The sequence below is a fragment of the Pocillopora damicornis genome, chromosome 11, assembly GCF_964200805.1.
Source record: "Pocillopora damicornis chromosome 11, jaPocDami1.2, whole genome shotgun sequence".
NCBI classification, from domain to species: domain Eukaryota; kingdom Metazoa; phylum Cnidaria; class Anthozoa; order Scleractinia; family Pocilloporidae; genus Pocillopora; species Pocillopora damicornis.
The window spans coordinates 1,368,558-1,394,089 of NC_142680.1; the positions used below are offsets into that span (position 1 = coordinate 1,368,558).

General features: G+C 37.7%; 2 protein-coding genes across 2 annotated transcripts; both read right to left on the bottom strand.

The window, feature by feature from the left end:
* Positions 1-3,971: 3,971 nt before the first annotated feature.
* On the bottom strand, positions 3,972-14,686 carry LOC113681543 (uncharacterized). The gene is made up of 14 exons (XM_027198645.2): positions 14,444-14,686; positions 13,118-13,157; positions 12,414-12,719; positions 11,565-11,855; positions 10,623-10,949; positions 9,895-10,206; positions 9,069-9,350; positions 8,251-8,654; positions 7,996-8,090; positions 7,134-7,299; positions 6,568-6,637; positions 5,727-6,028; positions 5,116-5,278; positions 3,972-5,007 (listed from the first exon to the last, which is right to left on the bottom strand). Exons 1-14 carry the CDS (start codon positions 14,501-14,503, stop codon positions 4,826-4,828), a joined length of 3,000 nt encoding a protein of 999 aa, XP_027054446.2. The 5' UTR covers positions 14,504-14,686; the 3' UTR covers positions 3,972-4,825.
* A 450-nt stretch (positions 14,687-15,136) lies between these two features.
* Positions 15,137-24,853, bottom strand: LOC113681534 (uncharacterized). Its single transcript, XM_027198633.2, has 13 exons — positions 24,747-24,853; positions 23,922-23,982; positions 22,512-22,808; positions 21,751-22,080; positions 21,153-21,455; positions 20,510-20,815; positions 19,929-20,317; positions 19,236-19,330; positions 18,844-19,006; positions 18,243-18,312; positions 17,807-18,072; positions 17,040-17,199; positions 15,137-16,130 (listed from the first exon to the last, which is right to left on the bottom strand). The coding sequence occupies exons 1-13, from the start codon at positions 24,771-24,773 to the stop codon at positions 15,964-15,966; spliced, it is 2,634 nt and encodes an 877-aa protein (XP_027054434.2). The 5' UTR covers positions 24,774-24,853; the 3' UTR covers positions 15,137-15,963.
* Between the last annotated feature and the right edge of the window lie 679 nt (positions 24,854-25,532).

The following is a 25,532-nucleotide window of genomic DNA, read 5'->3' on the forward strand; positions in this document are numbered from 1 at the left end:
TGTAAATTCAGTCTTTTGCTGACATTTTAATTAAAAGCATGTTTGCGGCTTCTAGTTATTGCATGAATAACCGTCACGAGATTTTCCTTTCTTTCGTGAATAATCTCTTGTTTTAATCACTGTTTTCTATTGAAGATAAACTCACCTCTTTTTTTTTCTCTATAGCTGAAAAACAGCAACTCTTTAAACAATTTCCGCCAAAGGAAAATAAAAGCAAGAAAGCATCCGACGTTTAATGAACAAACAATGTGGATTTCGTTGAGCGCGCCCTTATGACCCCAAACTTAAGAAATGCCCACTCCACGCGTGTTTCACTTGACATATTGAATATCATTTATGTCTCTTCTCTTTTATCTCAATTTTTTCCCTTCAGTGACAGTACCTACGAATTACAACACGATATTTCGAACATCTGACGTCAACTCACACATCGTAGCCTCACGTTCACTTGATAGAGACTATACCTACCCTCAGGGCCTCGTTATTCTAGACGCTATCCAACGGATAAATCGTTATCCACCGGTGTGCGTAAAAAGACGCACTGCGCTATTAATCGGATGAGATTCATCTGGTAGATAGCGTTATCTACACTTCGATCGACCGGGGCCAGATCCTTAATTTACGGCATTTTGAAGATTCTAGCTCAATTTCAGTCAAGTTGGCATATTTTACTTGAACGTAACTGCAGCCAAGTTGAAAGGGCCTTGTCAAGCTCCGACAAAGACACCGTGTATCTAACCAAAACGGAACAAGGAAGGTTAAGGACGGAGATAATTAACACAGCATAAAAAAATTTAGGAACAATTTTTCTAGATAATCAATCCGTGACCTAGAAAGTTTATTTTTGTTTCACAAAACTCGATGTAATTAGTTAGTTTTAATAACGAACAGGACTATTAAAACAAGAATTGGTTAATCAGTCGTTATTGGATTGAAGGGTGGTAAATAAATGAATCAAACCGACACCATAAATAAGTAAATTTTGTGAATAGTTGAGATCGTAAAGCCTTGTCTACTTAATTATTTTTCTCCATTTCAAGGGCTTGAAATACGAGACACTTTTGAATAGCGTCTGAAGAATTGGTAGTCTTGTAACCGAAGACTGAGCAGGGTACTAAACGCCAACTGGTCATGTTATCTGGCACGATGCCATTACAAGTAACACTATCGTCACCGAGCTCACAAAAAAAGAAACTAATAACAATGAAATAAATAACACTGAAGGGTCCTCCCAAAAGCAAGCCATACTATATAACCACAATACTACCACAAGGGGACGGCATTCTTTGAGCCCGGCATTGCTCCTCGAGATGAATATTTTTTTTAATGTTTTTTTATTTTGCAGGATGAAACTTTTTCCATCTTTACGCAGTTAGTCAGGTATAGAAAGCTTTGAACTATGTCCTATGCTGTTTTTGGGCTTAAACAGTTTCCTTTTAAACGAGTTTTTGCTTCTTGAGTAACACTGCTAGGTGTCACAGCCTATTCTGCTTTTGACCATCAAAAGGCTTGGGAACAATTCGATGGTCATCAGCTAAACGAGTTATCTTAGATGATACTAAGGAGCTTGAAATAACAATGTCATATTCGCAAGGGAGCGAGAAAACCTCTCGATAGTCACCTGTACCATATTTGGAATGGAGCATTCTGGATAAATTTAGCCAACATCGGAGGAAATACATGTACAGACACGCGCCACTTCACCATTCCGTCTCTGGACTCATCCTTATAAGGATTACAGCAATAATCCTCATTTGGAAGAATTAACTATTTTTGAAGTTCACAGTAAATCAGTATGTTCACCAATTTATTTTTGTTTCTTTTTAAGTTGCAAGTTATTAGCTGCAATAAATCACGACAAATGGTGAAGTAATACTAACAGTCACCTAAAACGCTGACCTTTGGTTATATGTTGAATATTTTTGAGGAAACTAAACGTCACAATGTTTAAAATCAATTAGCAAGTTGGATTTTTTTCATGTCTTGAAGAGAGGCACTAACAACATCTTGTCAACGAAGGCGTGTTTGATGTCTGCTTTCGTAATTGCAATTATTTACCTACCTAGATGATAGCTTTCCCTTCAAATAACCCGTGATTAAGATGACTTTTGCTCATGTCTATCAATAAAAACTTCCAAGGCTAGTTTGGGCTTACGATTTTAAGTCATCATGATTTGAGAAACGGAGTAGAAGGTAGCGAAATGATGCATGCCGATTCCACAGCCGGAGATTTTGCGGTGACTGAGATCTAAATACAATTAGATGTCGAATCCTATCAGTTTCCTAAAGATGCAAAGTATTTCCAGTAATTCTTCCGTCAAACATTAGGCCGGACGTTACGCCTTCGACTTGGTATTTCAATTAAATATCATTACCTACAGCACAGTGCATTGGACACATCCTCACATATCATCTGGGTAATGGTTAGATATTTTTTATTTACTCTGCCCTGCTGATCAGAGTAGAGATTCACAAAATCAGTTACAACAATCAGTCAAAAATTTTGTTATTGATAAGAAGCACTTCAGCTCTAGTGAGGCCTTCATCGAACATGATCTTGGACCGACGCTATCGATTGCAAAGTAAAAATTGCCCTCATTTTCTAGTCATTTCGAGTATGTGCGATAACTGAAAAGTACTGACAGAAGATCAGAAAATAAGAAAGAGGCCCCTTTTGCCTATTTCTCCCTTAAAACACACTTTTTTTCGAGAAATGTCCATGACAAAACGAAAAACCTATGTGTCTCTTGAGTTCAACAGCTGAAAAGTAACATAGCCGTATTGACACTTTGAATTTACACGCTAAAAACAATTTTAGCAAACCCGACATATTATTTCAATTAGCGTGAGCTTATCAGACTCTTCCAGAATTCACCTTAAAACCGTTTTACGTGTTACACAAGACTTGCTGAAGTGTGGTGATTAGAACAATCCAGTATGAACTGAGCAAGTACTGAGAACTTTGCTTATTATCGAATAGCCTTCTGCGTCGATCAGGGCTTCGCCTACCTAGAAAATCTTAGAAACCATTCCAAAACAAACGAACAAATGAATAATTCAAATTGATTACCCACAAGTATTTCAAAGGAATGACTAAGGAGGCATAGTAGGCCTTAATCCAAATGAAAGTTATTCATCAGAAATTCACCGTTGACGTTTTTTAAACGTCTCATAAATGAAAGGTCAACAGGGAACGAAATTATGAAAATCATCAAATAACCGTCATAGATAGCAGCACTATTTCAGCCTGATGTCCCATCACAGTGTAAGGCGAATAATAATTGACAACGGTAAAAGAGTAGATAATCATTAATCCTGTCTCGAGTTAGAATTTTTCCTTCTAAAAGAAGACAGTCATGTACAAATTATTGAGTAAACATATTCCTCCCCGACTGTCACTTGGCTTATAGGAAGAATCCGGTAAAGAAGTCCTGATTTTAAATAAATGAGAACGTGATCAAGAAAGTAAATTTTCCATATCAAAGAATGATGTTTTTATGGAACATCGATTACGTAAGTCGGCAATGGCTTACCTTATAGCGCGGATCATATATTTCTGTCGATTTATCCTGTTTTAGTCAACACAGGTGAAATGAAATGTTACAATTTCGAATTATGGTGCGTACGAATCACAACTTACATCCATTATTCCTTTCCACCAACGTTATATTGCACGTTTATGCGCCAAAAAATTAGTATCTTACCCACTCAGTTCATCTTGTGAGAACCGATGCTGTTTCCTCTGAATATTAATCGTGCTAATCAGTATAAAAAAACTCAGCTATTTATAAGTGGCGCTAAAAGAATCCTAATCTTCTTTAAGTAACTTAATAAGCAGATGTTATTACAGTTATGCAACCACAGGAGTTCAGGTAGAGTTTTCATAGCTGCAATACCTCTTCTGTGGTATGTCTGCGGTAAAGGAGTTTTTTAGTGTAGTGGGATTGCGTAAGTTTTATCAATCATCTGTGTCATTTTTTGTTTTTTTATTCATTACTAGTAAGTTTATGTGAATAGAGGTCGTCTCCTTAATTGACTTTGTTAATTTTTGTCACAAATGAACGTAGAAAGGCTGGCGGTCCACAATTTACCTCTAACATATGCAGGTTTTGTACCTCTCGCTGGTGGTTCGAGAAGTTTCTGGGCAACCCAGAAACTTGCCTTCCAACAACAAGACGAATTTATAATCTGAGAGACGACCTGTACTAAAGATGCCTTAAAAACCCAAAGTCATCTCTTTAATTCATTGAGTCTCTTTTACGTTATTACTTGTAAGTGACTGTGAAGAATTCATAATTTCTTTGGTAATTATAGCAATTTTGATGACTATCTCCTCTTTAATTCTGTCCTCTAATCCTCGTATTTTCATACATTTATCATTTCGCAGAAAGCGTATCGATTGGATTTCGCTAAACCGAACTTTGAGTAATTATGGTGGCCAATCAGAACAAAGAAAAAGTAACAAAAGGAACCAATGAAGACTCGACATAAAACCAAACAGATTTCCTGAAGCGCGGGAAAACGCGAGTATGGAAAATTAGTTTTAGTTTTGCATAATTAATTTTTGCATTTTCTTAGAAATTGGGACGGTTTTTTCTAGGAGTGTGGCAAGGGAAATTAATGAAATCCTGAATTGCTTTCGAAACAATTGAAAACTCCTCTGAGAGAGATTAATTCAGGTTACACGTGTAAAGCATCTTGGTAACAACAATTTACCGCCAGACTTAATCAAGAGAACAAGATCATGACTGGCTTGTGTGATAATTGACAAGCGACGCTATGACTGAACTGTCAACTTTTCAGATGCAAACTGTAATAAATAGCATTACCACCATCTGGCATTATCGCTCTCCTTTTGTACAGACCTATGAGTCCCTTCTGCGTGCTTTTTACAGAATTTGATTACGTCTTTGTTTTTCTTTCTTAGTTGTTTATATTTTTGAGTGAAATCCTGGTAAAAATTTTCCACAAGTTCTCTCATTTCGTCTTCATCCTGGCAGGTCCTTCCTGCGAAGAGTAAGTGCAAAAAATTGATGTTGCCCTCTTGGGAATGAATGGGAATTGTAGAATTGCATAACAGCAGATATTGTTATTTTTTATAATGAATAGGATTACCTATATGCCTGATCTTTTTTCCTCTCAGCCATCGAAAAGTTTCGTAGATTACTCCACATAGAACTAGACCTGCCAAAGCTCCTCCCCCATACTTCAATGTTCCTTGAAAGAAGGGACTTTTTGGTTCAAAAAATACCAGTTCCTCCTCCTCTTGCACAGTTTCCTGTGTAAATGATATCGAAATAAAGAAACTGCTTCGTCATCCATCGGGGCACGAATGAGTAAAAGTGCTTATGCGAATCGTTTTCGTTATCTTTACGTTTTCACTATTTCCATCGTGACGATAACATTACTTTCTACTAAGGATTACCATAAGTCGTTTAAGCTAATAATCCCACACATTGGCCGTATTCCCAGTCCCCTTATGATATCAAGTAAAAGCGAGATTCGCGACACCTAATTCTATACCTCGACGTAGTAACGTGTTATAACTCCTTAGGAAAATGTTAAGTTTCACTGAAAAGAGGCAGGTCCGTTGTAATGTGCCTCGCCCAACACCAAACGGGCAGTGACTCGGTCAGGGTTTAAACCTGTCCACCACCAAGTCACCTCTTCTACCCTACATAATCTTCACATTAAATCAGAATTGAAAGTAATTTTGCGTCCCTTACCGTACTCGCTTCATTTTCCTCTTCATTTTCATCTTTTTCATTCTTGTCGTCAAGAAAATTTCTCTCTAGGTTTCTGTCTAGTATAAAGTTTTCAAGCTTTTTAGCCAGTTTTGTTGAAATACCTCTTAGTTCAATCCCATGAGTCAATTTCTTATTAATTATTTCAGTGACTGTATACCAGGTAGAGGTGTGGTTGAATAAGTCTTTTCTCTTCATATGGACAAACAAATCTAACAAAATGGCACCAGTTTTCCCGGTCCTCAGAGCATCCGCCAAATCTGACAGGTTAGCATACGAAGTACCTTCAAGAGATAAGTATGACTTTCATCAAAAAAATTCGTCCATTCATTCATTCATCTAGCATCTAAGAAATAAGGCTTCAATATAGAATCCGAGCACACAATAGCAGCGCTCATTTATTAGTATAACTTGAATTGCAAAACGGTGCAGAAAACGTTTCTTCCTCTTCAAACCATCGCTGTTATGAGCTCAACTTGATCTTAACTCTTTAACTCTTAGAATTTATTCACTTGCCACTTCTCCATTATCCTGCAAACAGGTAATTAGAATTCTCAAACTTATCAAGAGAATTTGTCATCTTGATCTTAACCCTAAATTCTTGTAACTAATTAATAAGGAAATATGTAACAGCTAGGGAGGAGAATTAGCAATCGGATCTTGCGTGTGAAAAGTTTCACGTTATGAGACAAGTAGTATACGAATGGTTCAGGTCAATCGCACCAGTGAGGATATCAAGAGTAAAAAACAGTCAAGCGAATAAGTTTGTCAATATTTTTCTGAAATCTGAAGTCATTTTTAGCTCCCAAAGTTTGTTTCTTACCTATATTGAATTTGTTGGACAATTTCCTCACCGCAATGTGCTCTTCTTGGGAACCTTTTATGGTGGAAATCTATTCCAAAGAAGGATAAGTACAAATTGACAGATTATCTCTATTAGGCCTCCGGTGCTTTTAAGTCATGACTAATTTAGTTCGTATAGTGTGATCGTCCGCGTGAGTGTAGTTCTGAAAAGAACTGTTGTTGCTATACGAACTACTGATACTCCTGGGTTCAAACCATTTACTTTATTGCTAACAAATTTATCTCAGAGCGTCTTTTGACGTAAAAAAATCATAAATGCTCTCGTTTTCATTCGTTTATCGTACAGCTTGAGAAATCTCGAGCTCCTCTAAATCTACCGAGTTAATCTTCGGAAAATGACGTGCATCATCGATGTCAGCATACCACTCCGTCGACAAAACCTTGTACCAAAGGAGTAAGAACCACTGTTGTTCATGTCCAACAATATTTGATACTGATTAAAGAATGATTTTGTCTTGTATCCCTCTTAAGAACCTCTGCCCCCCTTTTATTCTTAGTAATGATTACCATAATAGTAATACGCACGTTTGCGTGTTTATTCGCATCTCCTTGGGGTCCTCCGGTCACTACGACCACAGTCAGAGAAGTAGTAATAGCGCTGGAGAAAAGGCCAAACACAATCATTCCGATTAGGAACCACACCACAGCAAATATTTTTGATAGATCTGATTTTGGAGTTCGATCTCCATACCTGTAAAAACAGAAAAGAATTTCCGTTTGAGTTACACTTACTACGCAGCTCTTAGCACAAGTAACGCAGAATCCTCAGTGCCTTAAACCAACGTAAGAAAAAGGTGCTAGCAGTCAATACTTTGAGGATGTATCTGCGCATACTGCCTAGCCAATACTTTGCTTTTAATTTGCGTCGCACTACGATAGTTTAAGGAATAAGCAGCAATAATCGTATTCGAAGCCATTCGTATAAGAGCTGTAATTGACGCCAAAGAAATTCGCCAACAATTGTGATCTCTGCTGTAAGTTCAAAGTAATCAAAGAAGAATTCTTTTGCTAATGGCATCAGCACATCGTCAAGCGGGAAGATTTTATAAATAGGGAAATTCATAACGTTAAAAAATTTGAAAGTCGTTCCATTATACTATAGTGTACTGTGAACATATTAATAGTACTTGTACCATTGTTAGCAATATCACTGTGGGATTACTGTATGATGTAAAAGCACTTTAATCAAGTAACACGATTGTACCCGCTTATTAGATAGTTGATCGATGAATAAAGACAGAATATATAAAGCAATTAAATAGTGAGTGTCTCCCCTAAATAAATACACAACATATACAAACACTAATATTAGTCCAAGAAATCAATGAATTTATTCATCAACATTCCAGCGAAATATATGGTTGGCTGGCCAAATAAAATTGCTTACCCCAACGTTGTGACAGTGATGAAGGCCCACCATAACCCTTCACCGGTACCTTTGACTATTGTTGGTGGAAATTCTTCCGGATTGCTGTGCATATCCTGAAATGTTTGGGAGGAAACAGAAGAGCGGTAAAATTGGGTCAATTTATGAGGAAAACTCGCCCCCAAGTAGAGATCAAGAAGCCTGAGAGAAAATGATCAAGAGGTTTTGACCATGAGGCGGATTCTTAAGCTTTCAACAAATTATCGATTTTCTTACCAATAACCAAATTTGTAGGGCTGCAGCAAGAGTCATTACTCCAAATATTGCGCATATGGGCCAGGAATTGACCACGGAGTTCGCCATCACTTTTTCGTAAAGTCCTAACTCTGTTTCTACTTTCCTTCGAAGAACAACCAAGCCTGGTACATCAAGTACTGCCACAAACTTTGTTCCAGTTGCTTCCTGTGCACTATCACCGGATTGGACGATTGGAAACTTCAGGTCACAGTCATCCTCCAGACCTGAAATAAGCCTTGTCTTTTTGTTTTCGTGTGTGTGACACTCACCGCAGGCTTCCAATACTAATTCTTCCATCATTTTTCTTAGAGTGGGTTGTCCGTTTGCGTCAAAGGAACTGGGATGAGCAACTACTTGTAAAGTTTCGGGACAATTGCAAGTTTCTGAAAACAAAGGATAGTTTTTTAACAAGTAATTTAAATATGCCGACTGAATGAATAAGTGTTTTGAAAATAAGAATTCTGAAAATTGATCGGCTGTTTGTGACTGAATTGAAAGATTATCAAAATTTAGTATTTTACTCATCAAGTGACTACAATTTCTCCACGAACGCCAAACGCTAAGAGGTCAAATTTTTGAATTTTTTTGTGATTCGAGGAAGGGACAAGAGCAGTTAAGATGAAGGAAAGGCCGAGAAATAAGGGAGACAAAAAGGACTTAGTTTCTCTAAAATTTTTTATCATTTTCCATTTCGTCCCTGTGCCTTGTTTGCATAGGATTAGACAATAAATGCAGAATCGCCAAGCAACATTGTTATGCAAAGTTTTGATCGTAACTTATGTGCATTACAACTGTACCTCCATATTCTACTTCACTGAAGGGTCCCAGTCCTTTTCTTGTACTTGCTGCCACTCGTATCTTGTATTCTGTGTTCATATCAAGGTCTGTTAGGGTGATGCGGTTGTCGCACGTCATGATTTCGTTCGTCAGGGTTGTCCCGTTTTCAAGTGTTGTCTCTACCAAAATCTTGTAGCCAGTTAACTTGCCGTTGAGTTCTACAGGTGTCTTCCACGACACATTCAAGGTATCTGTGCTTGTGCCGTCGATAGCTGTGACATCAACTGGGGGAGATGTTGGGACTGGAAAAGCAAGTAGCATTTAAGCTGTTATTTATTTGCGCTTAACCAGAAGTTTAACCCTTTAACTCCAATGATTGACAGAATTCCTCCTTACAATATTAACACAGAATCAAACAAAATAATGAGGCGAATAAAGAAGAAAATTCAATTAGGGGACTACAAGTTGATCCAATACTAAATTCTTCAAATTGAAATCATCAGTATTTTATGGCAGACTGAATTACTAATGAGACCTTGGGAGTTAAAAGGTTAAGTACATGAAAAAAGGAGGTAAGGATGAAAGAGAAACTGAAAGGTGAGAAAGGAAGGAATGAAGAGATGAATGAACAAATAAATGAATGAGAGAATAAGTGCGTGGTGCCTGAGTGCGTCAGTTTGTGAGTGTGTGGGTGAATAAATGCCTAAGCAAATGGAGGGAAGTGAGTGAGTAAGTGGGTGAGTGAATTGATGGGAAAAGGAGAGATGTAAAAGAAGTGAGAGAAGTGGAAAGAAGGGAGAGAGAGGTGGAAAAAGAAGGATCCGTTTCATTTTACTTTCTTCTTACTTTCTTCGTCAGTCGTGATATTCGTACATTCGCTCTTCTTTCCAGTCCCAATTCGGGTTCTACCGGCCAGGCGAACACAGTATTTGGTGTACACTTGTAAACCTGAAAGGCTCTTATTTCTATCGTAGGGAGAGGTATCAACGGTGACAGCTGTCTTGGAGTCGTCCATCTCGCCGCTTATCTGTTCATAAGAAATTTGGTGACCCAAGAGATATCCGTGGACAAAAGTACTTGGTATTTCACCCCACCTAATCGCGATACTTGTTGAACTCGTGTTGTATCCAGCTAAATTCATTGGCGGTTGACTGGGTACTGTTGAAATAAACAGGTCATTGAAAACTTGAATTGCTTTTTTCAACGTATAGTAACGTTTATTACGACAATACTTGTAACTTTATAGCACGTCGTGAACGTGCACTTGTGGTGATATCCGCAGTGAGAAGTATATTGGCTTCCCAAGGTTGGCGATCACACTCTTTGCGACGCAACTGAACCTTTCTTAGAAACGCAATAACCAAAAGGGCAGTGCAAATTGCACGTGTTAGGGAAGTATCACATGATATAGGTTCTGTTTTACAAAATATTAAAAACTGAGATTTTTCTTACAAAAACTTAGAGCCCATAGTGAAAGGAGTAATTTGTGAGAAAGTTGTTCGTTCGAAATAGTTTCGTTTTTTTACAGTGTGTCCCTGAATCTGTTGTAAGTGTTAAAAAAGGTTCTATCTTACCATCCTCATCTGTCATGGTGCAGACCCAGTTACTTTGCTTTCCATCACCCTTCCTGTTAAACCCCACGATTTCAATGCAGTATTTGGTGAATTTCTCTAATTCTTCAATAACCCATGTCAGGTTGTTCTGTCTAAGCACAGTTACGTCAAAGGATTGCAGACTTCGTCGCTTTCGACGCTGAGAAACATTCATATCCTTCTCGTAGTGAATGCGATACCCAAGGATTATTCCGTGCTGTAGGCTTGCATTGATTGGTCTCCAGGTCACGTTGATACTGGTAGAGCTTTCATTACGAACTGTGACATCAAGAGGCGGTCCACTGGGCGCTTAAAGGTAATGGGAAAACGCTAAGAATAACTTATGCGTGAAACCCGGGCAAAGGGCGGGAAAAGGTGACTGAGATTTTCTTGTTTACAACGCTTTGTCATCACATTTAACCCTTTTGACCCTAAGAGTGACCAGCATCTAATTTCTCCAACAGCAGTTATTACTGAATCATTTATTAAGATCATGAGAATTAGGGAAATGATCGCCACCCTTAGAAGTTTTGATTGTTAAACAAGAAAAGGGCATAGAGAAAATGGATACTGATTTTAAGTTGTTAAAGATTACCCATTAAAGACACAGGGTAAAACCATGACCAACCAAGCATGGGTGGTCAGTATCATCTACAAATATGATCTATTTAACACAGTTTTGATCGACACTGTTTTGTGAAGCCCGCATCTTGGTTTTACCTCGCTGGACCCAAGCTCAGATGAGAAAGAGGGCTGTGTGTTAGATTAGCAGTTGAACCATGCAAAAACTTTGCATGCCCACTAACGAAAGAACAACAGTACTGAGCTAATAGCGTGAGCTACCCAAACCCTTATCATTGCTTCTGTTTGCATTAACGTTAAAAAAAAGGTATTGTACTGAAATAAAACAAGTTAAGGACCTACCTTCTTCGTCAGTATAAACGCACTGGCTGTTGTTTATCTTTGTGATAATCTCACCCTTGTTGAAACCGACTAAATTAAAACAGTAATTGGTGAATGCAGTCAAATTGCTGAACAAATAAGTACTTTCACCACCACAGAAAAGTCGACTTCTTTCAGCGGTGCTATCAGCTGGACGATAATCTATTTTCAATCCATCTTCTTGACTGTCATCAATTGGGATCGGTATATCGCTGTCCCATTTCAATCGAATAGATGTCGAACTTTCGTTGAAAGCAGTGAATTCTACTCTAGCTGTAATAAAAGAAAATGAAATAAATTATATATTGAAAAAGGTAAAGCTCCGAAGAGTTAAGACGTACTCCATGAACTTCGGCTCCTGAAAAACTTATTCATCATGCTCTGTTTGATGCATAATATTAATCATATCGATCAAAATCTTCGACACTCAATCCTTTAAATCCCATGAGTGACCAAGACAGAATTTCTCCTTACAATATCGATACAATATCAACCAGATAAGTGACGAGAATAAAGAAAAATATCAATTTGGGGATAATTAGTTGATCCAATAAATTCTCTGAACTAACATCATTAGAATTGTATGGTTGAGAGTGAGGAGAATTACAAATTTGATCCGGGAGTTAAAGGGTTAAAGTGAATAACGACTGATGCATAATGTTAACAGTAAGTGGCTTAGATTCAGTGCCACATATATTTATATGTTTTCAAAAAGGGACTATTACTTTAAGGGAAAAGAATTTGCGTTATTGTGTCTTAAAAAAAACCTTTCATTTGAATTAACTGATAAAAATTTGTCTGTGCTATATCATTGCATGCATCAGAAAATACCTCTTTCTCCAGTAACCGCTGACATGCATGGAGTACTATTGCCTTTTCCATATTCAGTAAAGGCCGCCACTTGGACACAATACTTCGTGTTTTCCTCAAGATTTGTGACATTTATCCCGTCTGAGTGACAACTTGTGACTAGCAAAGTCTCATCTTCTTCAGAGCCGCCAACTTTTTGAAGTGCGACGATATATCCCTTAACTGTTCCGTTGGTAAAATTACTCGTAGGAATGGTATTCCAACGGACGTCCACATAGTTATATGTAGTGTTAATCACTCTCGCGCCTTCCGGAACGGGAGCTGTTCCTGGATGAAAGATAAATCGTACACAAACAATGAGTGTCTAATATAATACCCTCAAGAAGAGTCTTACATTCCCTTTGCCTACATCTCTACTCCGTTACCATCTCATAATTTAAAACAAGATTTTTTCGTGTTAATACTTCACTTATGAAATATCACCAGAACTGATAAATTTGGTATTCCATGGAAGATGACTGAACACCTAAACCCGAAATAAACGTTTCTTAAAGTGAAAAGAAAGCAATCTTTGGTATAATTCAAGAAAAAATATGTTGTGGACATAAAGGTTGTTGGGCTGTATATAAATACTCATAAAGCGCCTGTTCGTCTTCTTATCCTAAGTTGCAAACCTCACTCTGAATCATATTTGTTTGAATAAGAACTCACTTTTACAGACTTACCGTTTATTTGGCCCTCACATTTTATTATACCATAATTTTCCTGGAGAGATGAAAAAAAAAAACGGAAGAGCACGAATTAAGAATAACTCTAGCCCCACCACTATTGCCTAAAATGAAGAAAGCTTTACAGTTATCTAAGCAATTGGTTTTTCAGTACATCATGCAGAATGCTTTAAGTGGCCCCTATTCAAGAGAAAATGGTTTAAAGAAAAAAAACGTAGAAAAATAAAACAAGACTTAATGTACCTCCATTTTACATAAAGTCAGTCAAACAATAGCTTAACCCAGTGGTTAAGATACTAATCTGACATTTAATTTTGAGCTCACTGGGTGCTAATCTGTCGCTCGAAAATGACAAGACAAACAATCTCTGAGATTTCATCCAAAAATCAATCATGATACGACAGCTGCCTGGTTCATTGGCTGGCGATATATGACGTATCTAACTTTTTTCGGCGTCACCTTGACGATGATATATACCTAAACCAAGAGGGGAAATGTTTGCACACAAAACTAGGTACCACGTTAGATATTGACGAGTGACAAGACATAAGAATATTATCTACTAAACCTTAATGGTAGATGGGGGAAATCTCTTCATCACCTAGAGCTTGTGAAACCGTTGTTTAGGTTAACTTTAAGGTTTATAAAGGTTTACCTTACACCAGTCAGTATTTTTATTGGAAGTGTTGAAACAATCTCCAACAACAAATTGACATAATTTCACTAATTCTGTAGCAAATACATTTCAATATGGCATCCCTTTTGGTTTTGCGATTATGTTTGTTATAAAGAGTTAAATAAGAAAAGGGTCGTGCTGAAGCAAGGCTTTGCCAAATTTTATCCAAAACATTGTTGATATCAATGCACTGAACCTATTTTCACTCAATCTTAAATCCATGCATATATGGCATTAGGATGTTTTTTTTTTTTATATCCGGATTTTTCTCTGTGATCATTTTCCCGCAGTGAAACATGAAAATATTCGAATCCTATACCAAAACCTAAAGTTTGTTGTAATAACTTTTAACAGCTGAAACAAACGAAATCGAAACGCGAAAGAACTGGTAATCAACCCACGTTTAAGTTAGGAATGTTTCAACTGACACTTACGCAAGTTCGAGACAATTTTCTTCAAAGCAATTAGTTCAATTAGTTAAATACAGAATAATATCAACAACGACACTGTTATGGAAGAGTTAACTTAGATAAGTGTACGATACTAGAAATCACAGTATCACAAATTGAAATTTTTTTGGTACAGACAGAACAGTTCGGTATTGTCAGCGTCGACCAGTCTTGACACGTAATAATGTAAAATCTTACCTGCAAAATGAATACGGTGATGATGAAATTTAAATTTAAGATCCATAATTTGTAAAACATGATGGGAATAGATTAACCAGCCATCAAGAGGTCAATTTGCCATTGCTAGCTAAGAAACTTTACGTTTCCTGAAGAACATAATCGAAGAAAATAGCGTGGATATGCTACATTTGGCAGTTTGCACACCACAGTCAATTTAAATGACCCCCATTTCATTTATGAGCTGCAGGTGCTATGAAAGTTCCAAACGAGATACACCAATAGAAATACTAGTTGAACAAAGGCTGTTTGAGTCGTTAAATTATTCATGCTGAAGAAGAACAGGAGTTGAAAAGTTTTGAGCGCGACACAATAATAGTTAAGACAAGGCTCCATCGATAATGGAAACCCATTAATCAACATGGCGACAATCCAGCAAAACACAAAATGATAAAGCACTCCGTTTAATCGCAAATCATGCAATCGTAACAAAGTTCTGTTTTGATAAAATTCAATTCTAATTCCCGTATTGCCATGAGCCGTCTACAAAGTAAAGCGCGTCTTCTTCGTTGGGTCATGTTATTATGAATATTGCGACTTGCAAATTCGAATTTTAGGCCGAAATTTTGTTAACTTTTCTTCTTCTGATAGACACGTTTACTGACAGATAATGATGATAATATTGACGCTAGTTTATCTGAAAAGACACCAGTGTATGAAATAGGCATTTAATTTTAGGAAAGGAATGACTTTTTCTATTAACATTACACTTTGACTGTATGTTTTGTTGGCAAATTAATAACTAGATCAAATTGGCGCGGAAACAGCATATGAAGAAAATAAAAGATTTAAGTACTCTACTAAGTAGAATTTAAGCCCATTTAAGAGAGCACGATGACAATACCATGAGTTACACGTAAAAGCCTTTTCTTCTCTTCGACAAATTATCAACTTCGACTTTACAGAGGATAGTATTTGATCATAACAAGTTTACTGACGTCGTGTAATTACCGCTTGTCATCTGTGCATACATTAGCAGATGAAAATACTCATGACACAGCAATACATATCACGATTCAATTCAAAAGATGCTCAAACGCTTAAACTAAAGTGCTCCGAAGATTCTGGAGACCATTTACTCCGTATCTCCATTATTTTGGTTTGTACAACAAATTAGTGTTTTCCTTTTTCGAGAAATCTTGTTCCAATTATGGAAAATATCTCCGTCGAAAAGAAATGACTACAACTAATTGTCAAAAGCTATTAGAGGTCTCTCATTTCTAAACATCAATAATAAAATCTTTTATCCTCAACGCTGCTGGACGGCGTAACGCTATTTTTTTCATACTGTTAAACACGTAATACTACTTCTCTTCTACCCATGATTCTTAAGGTCACATTTAAAATCTACGGTTAAAACGTGCGCGACCTGGACATGAAATTATTGGCGAATACTTTAAAGTGTCATAAATTCTCATTTTTTCGACGGTGGGTCTTGTTTTTCTCACTAAAAACTGACAATTAATTCCTCAGCAGTCTGTTCACAGGTAAGTTTGAATGACTCCGCCCCTTATCTTTCTCAGATATTTCAGTTGTCTCTTGTGTTTTCTCTTCATAGCGGAAAATCTGGCTGAGAACGAATCTCTAAATGCTTGGACCACTTCGCGAAGCTCATAGGACAAGGCTTCTTTCTTCCTTTTTGACAAAGCTGAAATGAAGAAAATAGTCAATTTTTCCCAGCAGATGCAACGTTCAGGAAACTCCATGTAATTTAATTGTTACACAGATCACATATTATCTCAATCTATAGGTTCCAAGATTGAGGTTTATGAAAAATTTTGGACTTAACATGAGTTCGATCAGGAAACTGATTAATTCTATGTTTAAAAACCTTCCTTAACCAAATATGTTTTAGGTAACGTTTATCGTGAAATGAAATTTGTGAAATAAGTCCAGTCTAACAGAGTCTCTCGTCACGTCAACATGCTGACCTATATTTGCTGCCTGGCGTGTCCGTAGATTTTGGTCACGTCACGATAAAGTTCATCTGATCCCCACCATAAAGCTCTATATAAAAATCTTATGTTCCCTCCCTCCCTCCCCCCCCCCCCCAATCCATTGAGGGTTAAATGGCATTCAAGATTCTTTAGTCCCCCTTTATACTCTGTTGGGCACGACTTGTCCCCCCATCAGTTCCTCCTGAAAACAAAGTCATCCCCCAAAAATCTCCAGGATTTCCTCTCTCCCCCCATCGGAGGTTAAATGGTTGTCAAGTTTCTTTTAATACCCCTTTATTATACTCTGTTGGCCACAACTTGTCCCCCCATCAGTTCCTCCTGAAAACAAAGTCATCCCCCAAAAATCTCCAGGATTTCCTCGTCCCCCCCAAAGGAGGTTAAATGGCTGTCAAGTTTCTTTAATACCCCTTTATTATACCCTGTTGGCAACGACTTTTCCCCCCTCAGTTTTTCCTGAAAACAAAGTGATCCCCCCAAAATCCTCAGGATTTCCTCCCTCCCCCCAAATGGCTATCAAGTTTCTTTAATACCCCCTTTATTATTCTCCCCCCAGGGTGACGAACAGTGACTGGTCCATTACGAGATACGAAACTTCCCACCTGCACGTTTCCTTTCCCTTCTTCGACGTAGAATCTCATACATGAGCCCACAGACAACGGCACAACTGAACATGGAAATTATTGCAAGGATTGTCACAATGAAGAAAGGACTGTTGACTTCAAAGAACGTTGTATCATGGGAATGGACAGGTGCGACGACCTATTGGTATATATCAAAGGTACATGAACACTACATTACAATTGTAACTGTCCTGTACGAGAGAGATACAGCTCTAACCATCAACCTGCAGGAATGGGGGCTCACCAGTGAACTTCCCCCCATAATTTTAGCTCTCCAGTTGAGGTATCATATATTCTAGGTTTATTTCAGACAGAAGTTTGCACATCATCCTCACCAAGTCGCTCTACATTTACTAAGGTGCTGACAGAGAGGACGTCTTCAACAACCAAGAGCTTCTTTAGTTGGTGATTATTTCCTTTATTCTCATGACCTTACTGTGTGATTCAGGGATGATATTGTAAGGAAAATTAGATGCCAGTCACTCTAGGAGTCAACGGATTGAATCGCAACTGGGTGAGGTTCGCCGCGAATCTTCGGCTTTGATATTTTTTTCGTCGGAAAACGTGAATGTATGAAATTAGAATTTATTTTCTCTCGGCCTCTCGGCCTCGCGACCCAAATCTTCAGAAGAAAAAGTACCCATTCGAGGAAAGAAAGATAGAACAGTATTACAAATAAAAATGACAAAGGAGTCGCTCGAGATTCTTTCCTCTATATAGGGAAAAGAAACTGATTTTAAGCCTACCGCAGTTTCATCCCCAGAACTAAGATATTTGGATTGCACATTATTCTGTCTAATCAAATCTTTCAGAGCTCTGTGCAGTTTCATAGCTTGTCCTCGGAGAACAATTCCGTAAGACATATCAGTTTCAACAATGTGTTCCACCTCATACCAGGAACCATTGAACCAGTCTGGTCTCTTCGTCGGCAAATACATGTCAACAAAAATGGCGTCAGTTTTACCAAATCGTAGTGCATTAACAAGATCCTCAATGGTGCCATACGGTTTTCCTGTAGTAATAATTAAACGTAAGTATCATTCTTTGGTTCGTTTTCGGTTTAAGAGCCAGTTACGCCACGAGTGACGCAGAAGACGAAGAAGCGCAGTTATAATCAAATAAGTACGAATACAAATAAAATATAGGGTCTAATAAAAGGCTTGTGGTTGAGTTAAGACATACCGATCTCCCATTTTCCGCTCAGAGTTTTGGCTGCGAGGTTGAACTCAGTAGAATTAGCAACAGCTGATACCTAAAAACAAAGTAACATAAACCTTTTCTTATTAAAGAGGTCTTGCCGAAATTCTGGTAATCTGAATTGTTAAAAGTGGATTCTTTAACATCCTAAATAGGAATATAACGCTTGCCATTTCTATTGGCTTTTCAGCTTTTTTGTTGCAGCGAATAGACATTTATATGAATTTTGCATCATGCTTTTTATGACATAAGAGATTCTAGTTTAGACATATTGCTTATGCGTATGTGCTGCTGTTAATACATAGTGGACATTTCCAGTTTCGTTTACTATAGTGTATAGTGTTTAAAACCTAAATTTATTTTTGAGGAAAATGATTCCCTGTGCTTACACTCGCCCAGAAAGAACACCATTGATTATTTCCCCTGTTTGGCTCAAACTGCACAATTATTTACAATAGATCTGGCAAATAAAAGAATAGCAAAGATGTGGAGTGGACTTTCAACACAATAAGTTATGCAATAGTTTTTCTTGTTTCCTACTAAAATCGAGAAGCTATAATTATATGAATTTTCAATTTATTGTTACCTTTGTTTTTGTTTGCGTTAAAGTCGGGCCCCCTGTGATTACAGTAACTGTCATCAGTGCCGTTACCGCAGAGCCAAAAAATGTGAAGATAATAAGTCCAACCAGAAACCACAGAATAGCAAATGCCTTTGCCAAAACACCTTTTGGGAAGCGGTCTCCGTAACTGAAAAAGGAACAAGCTTTCATAAGAATAAAGTACCAGTTTGAAAATTAATTGTATATACAACGATGAGAACTTATCTTTCTACATACTAGCTCTTAATATAAACATCTAAAGCTACTGGGGACACTGTCCTACTCAGAGGAGAGGAAGACAAGTGGGTTAATAGGAGAAGATGTCCCACACACTGCTTGCAAAATAGTAATTACAACTGGTATCTATGATGACATACCCAACTGTCGTCATGGTTATAAAGGACCACCAGAATCCTTCTGCTACTCCTTTGATAAACGAGCGCGGAAAGGAGTCTCCTTTCTCACTAAAGTCCTAAGAATATAGATTTAAGACATAGCAAATCACCCAAAACGATACTGTGTCTATTAAGGTGGGGGAAAGTATTCAATCTGGGTGTTGTTTGATAAAATATCAATGAAAATATTTCTATAGTACCTTCAACTACATGCACTCTACTGGAGCGTAGCCAAGACTTTTCAATAGGGGGGGGGGGGGGGTCACACAATGTCAAACAGAGGGTACTCATCAGATTTTCACGTAGACCAACATACCGTGTTTAACTAAAAATAAGTCTTAAAAGGGAGGGGGGCGTAACGGGCAGCCCAGGTCACCCCCCTTCCCTAACCACGCCCTCGCTTTTTCTACTCTTTTTGTTGGGTTTACATTAAATAACTTTGGTTGAATTGGATCGAGACTCTTAAGCCAACTTTGGAAGAGTTCTTAGAGCAAGACTGGGTGTGAGGTACTGAGCAAATTGAAAGTAGTGCTCCCGGGATTTAAATGCTCTAACAAACGTCGATTATAATATCTGCCTTCCTTTTTCAATGTCCCAAAATCCCCAGCGTTTCATAAATAAAACTATATACTCGAAAAGAATTCAAAATGTCTCAAGGCAACTGACAAAACTTACAAGAATCCAAATGATCATCCCAGCAAGTACCATAGTCAAGAAAGCGAAAACAAATATTGGCCAGTTATCGAAGACTGACGACTTTAAAACTTTCTGGTACATCCCAGGGTTATCATTTCGTCGTTTGATAACCAACATCCCTGGCACTTGAATCACAGCTATGTATTTGCTGAACTCACTGACTCGTACTGAACTCGCCGTGACGGGGAAGCTCACTTCTGATTCAGTTTTATTTTTCTCTACAATCCTAAGTTGCGTTTTGCCGTAATCCTGACATTGGCCACAAGATTGTTCGATAACATCGATGATTATTTCACGAAGCACTCCATTTTCATCGAGGGCAGTCGGTTTCAACGTTGTTGAGAATCCTTTTTCGCAACGACAAGTTTCTGCAACAGATTGCAATTGCTAAATTAATTATTGACTCTTTCCTCCTCTTGCTTCTCAGAATATCGCTCATAATTTGCGAAATACAAAGTCATTTTGTTTTGCTGTAGATGTTGTTGTTTGGTCTTGTCTTTTATTCGAGCTAAAAATCTTACAAGAAACACTTCAAGCCCAACAGGAAATTATATACATACCTCCGATAACTTCTTCACTAAAAACTCCTATACCAGCTTCTGTCACGGCTGCAATCCTAAACTTGAATGAGGTAAAAACTGACAGGTTGTTTAGTACAAAAGACTTCATGTTCGGTAGTACCAACTCTGAAAACGTCTTCGAAATAGGTACAGGTTCTCCTCCTTGATCAATCATTTGATATTCCACTTGGTAGCCAGTCATTCTTCCGTTGATCTCACCTTGAGGTAAAGCTTCCCACGACAATGTTATTCTGTGCGGACTTTCATACGATGACGCAACAACAGAGGGAGGTGCAGAGCTTGGCTCTAAATGATTAATATAATCAGAATCACATAAAGCGGCCTAAATAAAGCTGGTAAATTTATCAAACAAGATCCGTTATCACGCCAAGTTCTAGTCTCCTTCTTTGTTTATTTTTACTTCCTTGTGCGTTGCTTTGATAACCTGGCCACATCTACACCAATCAGAGGCAAGAGCACAAACAAGTCATGCGTTGTATAGAGCACGGTTTCTCCACCCTTTACGCTCGTCCCTTGTTTCCACTCAAAGCTCCTTTTGGTTTATTCATCAAGCTTTGAACCTTTTTATTTCGTTATTGGTTTAAATTAAAATCTGACGTTAGTCTAACTGCATTTCACTTACTGTCCTGAGCTGTGGTAATGTTCAAACAGTCTGTGAATTTTCCATCTCCTTTTCTGGTAAAGCCTGCTATTTTTGTGCAGTACTCCGTATATTTTAGCAATCCATTGATTCCTTTCCTTAATGTTTCTGCGTTAACGCTTAAAGTTTGAGAAGCAGTATCAGGCTCAATTGATCTTCGATAAAATATCTTGTAACCCAAGAGTATTCCGTGAATAAATTTCGCTTCAATTGAACTCCAACCAATAACCAGACTTGTCGAGCTGGTGTTGTGGCCAATTAGGTTTCTGGGCGCTAGACTGGGGACTAAAAATTAATCATTCAATCAATCAAATATGATAACTCCACGTGGAGGGGGGAAAAGGGTATGTAAGAGACACGTGATTGAGGTCCAAATGAGAAACCGACACGTGAAGTTTTCTAAAATTCGTGTGTGAAATATGTTCAGGACCTCTCCCCGCCCCCTCCCCCCTTTGTTTCCTCCATTTAACATTTTGTACTTAAAAAGAAAACTGCCAAAATTTAATACGATTGCAAATTCGCTTCACTTCCAGGCCTGCGATGAGGTGTTTCAAAGGGATAAAAATGTATTTTAAAATACCTGCTTCGTCTGTTAATGTACATGTTACGTTTGTCCTTCCACTTTCTCCAACCCGATTGTAAGCGACAGCCTCTACACAATAATTGGAATACATTTCAAGACCTTGAAATTCTGTGGTAAGGTTTGTCGTCTCGCTGCAGGTTACGTTTCCGTTCGGTGACAAGTCACGTTTTCGTCTTCCACGGCCGTTTTGTGCGGACCTGGTCAAAAAAACACGGTACCCAAGGATAATTCCTCGACGAAATTCTGCTGGGACTGGACTCCATTCAACTTTGATGGAGGTTGAACTGGTGTTGAACACTGATAGGTCGGCCGGAGGATGACCTGGGGCTAAATAATAAAAAAAATTAAAATAAGTTTAGCATCCATGACTGATATTATCTACGTGATCCTTACGGCATTCCTACTCACTACCTGACTGTCCAGAGTCTCATGCAAATATTTTCGGGTTTCTCTAATTTCCTGGTTGATTTTACCCTTTTCTTTTTGTTCGTTCGTTTGATCGCTCGGTCATCCTATTACATCTTTCTTCGCCATTTAGCTTGGTGTGTAGATCGCATTCTTTTGTATTCTGTTCATTTGCTTCTTTATCCCAGAATTAACTCTATACACAATCGGTAGATACAGACCTGGAATGCTGCTTATGACCAGGAAATTGATTCAAGAGTCACTAAAACACTTAAACCATTATTTGTAATATTATCTTTAATAATGTAACTAGTAGCTAACGTACGTATAACCACTATAACTTACTTACTAACCCTCTTCATCAGTGGAACAAAAAAAGCAGTCACTCCTGTTTCCAATACTACTCATGGTAAACGCAGACATTTGAATGCAATAGTTTGTAAATACTGCCAAATTGTTCAAAGAAAAACTAGACATCTCTGAACACATATTAACTGTGATGGTCTCGATTTCATCTATTTTCCTGAGGTAAATTCTGTAGCCGAGTATACTCCCATTTTCAAGGTCCTTTGGAACAGTACTCCATGTGATCTCTAACGATGTCGAACTCGTGTTGTACGCTGTTACATTTTCTGGTGGACTTGCGGAAGCTGTCGAAATGTCAGTAAAGATAGGTTAAGGAACTTCACCATCAACATTTTGGAGAGCCTATACATTTACAAAAGTTAAATTTGTCGCTATGTTGCGCAGAACTTGCGGTGGGGGGCTAATCAGTGGCCGTCAACAGAATTTAAACTAGCGGCATAGTGATGTAAACAAAGAATAATACATCGCGCACTCACTCGTGAGATATCGCGTTTAACACGAGAAGAGAAATTCCCCATCTACAATCAACCATGTATTATTTTGTTTATCATATAAACACAATAGCCCTTTTACTGTCAAGAAAAGTCGACTCTATTAATAAATTAAAATAAAGGGGTCGAAAATCCCCGAATAAAGATCGTAAAGTGTGTTGGCGCACTCACGATGAAAACATGTGTTGAATCACTACAAAACCAAACTATGAGCCTAGTTATCAATACATAAAATTCTTAGTTATTGAATTGGTCCTTACCGACAAAAGAAATCTTTCAGGTACACGGCCAAAATCGGCCTGTGGCAAATTTTCCAGTTGCCGCGAGAAATGCCATTACCAAAGCCACTGAGTACGTAACTTTCGATTTTTCTTTTCGCATTTCTGTTTTCTCTCCCCTCTAGGTAAGTTTAAAACGTCACTGTCTGTAAGTGATACGGATTTTCGGTGTTTTAGCAGCCATAATCCGAAAAAATTCCTACAAACGACCTTGGATTGAGAACGGTGAAGGCTTTGTCGTTCATTCATCAACCTGACCGAATGGCGCGAAAGGCGAGTGACGTGTCAGCAGCTGACTGGCGATATTAAACACACGTAAAAAATTATCTAATTTTTTCACGTGTGTTTTTACGGCTTTTCTCGCGGCTGGAAATCCTTGTATAACACTTCAGTTGTTTACATGGTGAAAAGGTTTTTTAGTCCTCAGAGAGAAAAAGTTCAGTCTATTTTGTGTTTGATCTTTCTTAAGACTTAATCATACTAAATAATCTCCACGCTGTTTTCATATCTTTCTTTTTTAGCAAGGTGTGTGAGGTTTCCCCCCCCCCCCCCCCCTCTATACCAAAAGTGTCATGGTGTGGAAAAGAGAATGTAATTCATAGATTCAATAAAATCGTATTTTACATACCTGGAAGACAAGATGAATCGCAATGTTGAGCAACATTCGTACGCAGTATACACACGAGATTCTAAAATGCAAGAAAAATCATTAGTTGGAGAGGAGCGGAGGAATTTTCTTTTCCAATGTCCTCATCTCTTATTGATAAATCAAATTTTGCCCTCCGGAGATATGGCTCGATATTGTTTAAGTTCCTTTGTGGAATACTGGTTTTTACCAAATCCCACTTACTCCATTGACAGATAAAAGAATGAGGTGTTCTTTAGAAAATAGTTACGTTTATCTGTTGGTCTCGCGTCGAGACCCTCGTTATTGATTTAGATGTGATTTTTACATGAATTGATCAGGCTCTCTCGGACTTTTTCCCAGCTGAATCAAATAATTTTTCTGGAAAAATCAGTGATGTCTAATGTGGATTGGGCTAAAAACGTATCACTATAGCGTCTACTTATGACGTAAGAGACTTTAGGAAACATCGAGAAGTTGTAAATTTTACTCTATTAATATATATTTTCAGCGTGTTTTTTTCATCCTACTCGAGGATGATGAAAGATGATAGATGAAAGGAAAATAAACTTCAAAGCATCCCATGAAATCGACTTTTCCTAATGAAGTAAATTTGAAAAAAATAATATTGACAAGCTGACCTAGTTCTTTCCATTTCGAAACTGAGAGAAGAAGAACAACTCTTAGAAAACATCTAATAGGTTGGGAAATAATCTTCACACTGGAGCAGGTGTTTTTAGTAAAACCGTTTTACACAGATATTGAGAATTAAAGGCAGCAACTTAATTTAAAATGTTACTTCTCATTATATAAGAACTATACACATACCAAAAAGAAAGGAATGAGAAGCCACATATTTCGGAAAAGAAATTATTGTTTTGGCCACCTCACGTAACATTCCTCAAATCATAAATGCTCACAACGGTGACAGTAAAACTAAAGCAAAGCATCATGATCACAAAAAAGAAGGAACATTTAATCCACCAATAGCAAGTAAAGGAAAAAATTGGCAGCATGCTGACTTTGTTTTTCTCTTTTAATTTCTGCTTGTTTTAAGTCTATTCGTTACATAAGAACTTTCGAGAAGGTCTTACAACTAAGTTAAATTATTGATGAAATAACTGTTTTGGTTTTTCTTTGCCGAACAGAAATAAAGAAATTTCTCCGAAGAGTGGTGCTTAACCGCTATTCCAGACTTGAAGTCTCAGTTCAACAAAAACAAGATGGTTAATCATTTGCATCAAAGAGCTTTTCTTAAAATGAAGCAGAGAATGGTTCCTGTTGAAAATAGTAACCCCTGGAAAATCAATAACATACTAATGATAGAGAAGATGATGATGATAATAACAGTAACAGTCATGATGCGCAGCGAAATTATTTGTGCCAATATTTTATGAATCTACAAAGATTCCAAAATATGTTTTTCCGCTCTGACCTCAGGAACAACGCTCTAATATTAAATGAAACTTCAAAGAATTATACTATGTGTAAACGGCTTGATTATCTTCAATGTGCTGCTTTCATGATTTTATCTGTTTTCTATGTTTATCCGATTGTTTGCACAAAATCCTTCTTCTTGACCACAACATGTTACTTGTTCCAAAAATTAAAGTG